Raw genomic sequence first — 3,292 nt, 5'->3', positions numbered from 1 at the left:
TGCGGCTCCATATGTGATGAGACAGAAAAAACAAATCTTTTAACAGCTGTAGACAGAGATTTATAAGAGACAAAGTTCGAGATAGGGTATTTTGTACTTACATTGTTTGTATGTATGGATGAAGTATGAAAATCATGTAGGTACATTGGCATTTTCCTCTGACGAGTTGACCTTCTTAGAGTGGTATCAGGTTGTTCTTCAGCAGCAGTGAATTGTGCCTCATTAACAAGGCCATCAGGTTCAAAGGAATCACCAGATTGATCATAAATGTCATTATTTCCAATAAAATCAGTATTACCAGTCACCAGATTTTCCTCAGTGTTATCAAGAGAATCATCATGAATAAAATCATCAGTAAAAACATAATTTTGGGGAATTGGAAGGGATAAGTTGTTGGGTCTTTCATTATTATCAACATTCAATTTATAGGGAAATTGATGTTCATGAAATATTACATGTCTTGAGACCTCAATTTTGTGATTTTTAAGATTTAAGAAGACATAGCCTTTTGTATGAGGCCGAAAACCCAAGAACACTCCAGAAACAACACGTGCATCAAACTTTTTTTCTGTTAGAAGTGATAGTACTAGAATAACAAAGGCATTCAAACACGCGAAGAGCAGTTAGATCATACGATTTAGCATGCAGTTTCTCATAAGGAGATTTATTCTCTAATAAAGGAGTCGGAGTGCAGTTTATCGAAAGAACAACATGTAAAATAGCAAAATTCCGAAATATAGGAGGCAAGTTTGCTTGAAAAATAAGAGCACGAGTTACATTTAGTATATGCTGATGTTTCCTCTCAGCCACACCGTTTAGTTCGGGTGTCTCAACACAAGTAGTTTGATGAATAATACCTTTAGAGGAGAAAAAAGATTTCATGGCAAATTCTTGTCCATTATCAGTACGAATTATTTTGACATTGCTTTCAAACTGATTTTTAACATATGCAATGAAATTTTCAATGTGAGTTCTGGTTTCAGATTTAGTGACCATGGGAATAAGCCAAGTAAAACGTGAAAAGTCATCAACAATAGTTAAAAAATACTTATGACCATACATAGAAGAAACAGATCATGGACCCCAAATATCCATATGAAGTAATTCAAAACAAAGATTAGTACGAGAACTACTCAAAGGAAAGCACAATCTCTTTTGCTTTGCCCTATGGCAAGTATCACACACATGGGTTTTGTTAGCAGTAATAAACGGAAATTAAGTTCTCAAAACAAGTAATTTTGATCAGAAATATGACCCATTCTATTGTGCCACAAATTATGGTCTTTATCAGTGGTACTGTAAGAAGAAGCAACACTTTTGAGCCTAGAATTACAAACAACAGCAGAATCAAGAATATACAGGCCATCTGTGGTCTTAACTGTACCAATCCTCTCGTTGGTAACATTGTCCTGTATTTCACATTTATTTGAAGAGAAAATTAATTTGTAATCCAAGTCAAAAGTAATTTTTGAGACAGATATCAAATTAAAGGCAAAGTGAGTTACATACAAGACATTTCTTAGGTAAAGCCTTTTACTAAAGACAACAATGCCAGAGTATTTAGCCAGAACATGATGGCCATTTGGAAGATTTATAGGGATAGGTTTAATAGATTTAAAAATTTGATAAAGAAACACATACATGATCAGTAGCTCCTGAGTCCAAGACCCAGAAAGAATTAGTTTTGATAGGGAGATTACCTGTTGAAGAATTAGATTGATCCGTCACTTGGTGAGCTGAATGGGTGGAGAGAGATCCCATTTGATTCACTTGTGTCGAATTGATCATGCTTTTGTTATCAGCAGCACTCTTATTTTGCTTGAATATGTCTGAAAGGATCTGGTACTGCAAGGGAGTGAGGGTAATGTTGCCCTCTTCCTGTCCTTTTTGACAATTTTCAGAAGAAACATCATCAGTAGACACAATACTATTAATCTTACTGGGTTTTCCACGATTAGAAAATTTATATCTAGGAGGATAACCATGTTTCTTGTAGCAACTCTCAACAGTATGGCCACTTATGCCACAATGAGTGCAAATTTTCTTATTATTGTTATTTTTGTACATTCTATTGTCTTTATTGGGAAAGCCATTCTTTCGAAAACAAACTTTTTCAGTATGCCCTATCTTACCACAAAAGTTACAAATAACAGAAGCAGAACTAGCAGAACCAAGGTTGCGGTTAATACTAATATTGCTAACAACATTGTTGATACTAGTGACCAAAGTATTACTAACCAACTGATGTTCTTGTTGTACCACCAGAGAAAAAATCTTTGATATGGGAGGGATAGGTTCCATCAATAGAACGTGAGACTTGATGTTGTGATATTGCTCATTTAGCCCTTTGAGAAACTGCGTTGCCTGATCTTCAAGCTTCCTCTGATTCAGAAGAGTCATAACAACACAATAACAAGAGCAATTTGTCTTACAAGCACATATCGGGTTAGGTCTAAAATTCTCAATTTCATCCCAAATAATGCAGAGCTTAGTAAAGTAATCAGTGACAGATTGGTCTCCCTGACAAAGGTAGCAGCTTCCATTTGCAGATCAGAAATTATAGAAAGATTACCTTGGGAATACCTAGTTTTGAGATCGTTCCACACATCAACAACTGAATCCATCCAAATAATGCTCTTCCTTATCAGGACAGAGACGAAACGCACCAGCCACGACACCACCATGTTATTACAGCGGTTCCACGCGACATAAGTAGAATGATTCTTAGCTGGGCAGGGATGCGTGCCCAGAACAAACTCCAGTTTATTTTTCGCACTTAAGGCCGTCATGATTGACCTACTTCAGGAATGATAGTTTGTCGAATCCAGAACGGGTGATACCAAGCTGATTCCAGGATTCTCATTAAGATGTAGAGAAAGATAGGTTTTATCAGATATCTCTTTCGTCGCTTTTGCCATGACTGCGGAGCAAAGAAGAACAAAACTTCAAACACGATGTGACGAAAGAACAGAAAAAGGAGAAGAAACAAAAAGAACGATCGAAAGCCAAGAAAATAAAAGGAATATATAAAAAAGAATCAACAAAGTAGAACCATAACGAAAACGAGATCAGAGTGCACAACAGAGCTCTTCAAATGAAGAGCTCTGATACCATAATAGAAGAGGCCATAGAGAGTGGCGTTTCCTGTAGTGGCGATGCGGCGGTGAGGTTCTACTAGGGTCCTTTCTGCAACACAAGAAATCAACCAAAAGCAGAAGGAGAGAAAGCAAAAAACAGAGGCAGAGTGACAGGGAAATGAACCCTAGAAGATGAGAAGGGTTTAGAAGAACAG

The 3,292-nt window shown here is 36.7% G+C and overlaps 1 protein-coding gene across 1 annotated transcript; it reads right to left on the bottom strand.

Moving 5' to 3' along the window:
* Positions 1 to 1,223: 1,223 nt before the first annotated feature.
* LOC137822385 (uncharacterized) lies at positions 1,224 to 2,789 on the bottom strand. Its single transcript, XM_068627272.1, has 3 exons — positions 2,433 to 2,789; positions 1,642 to 2,382; positions 1,224 to 1,409 (listed from the first exon to the last, which is right to left on the bottom strand). Exons 1-3 carry the CDS (start codon positions 2,787 to 2,789, stop codon positions 1,224 to 1,226), a joined length of 1,284 nt encoding a protein of 427 aa, XP_068483373.1.
* Positions 2,790 to 3,292: the final 503 nt, after the last annotated feature.

This window comes from Phaseolus vulgaris, chromosome 9 (genome assembly GCF_051622355.1).
Source record: "Phaseolus vulgaris cultivar YP4 chromosome 9, ASM5162235v1, whole genome shotgun sequence".
NCBI classification, from domain to species: domain Eukaryota; kingdom Viridiplantae; phylum Streptophyta; class Magnoliopsida; order Fabales; family Fabaceae; genus Phaseolus; species Phaseolus vulgaris.
Note: the sequence above shows the minus strand (reverse complement) of the source record. Positions and strands in the feature narration are given on the sequence as shown.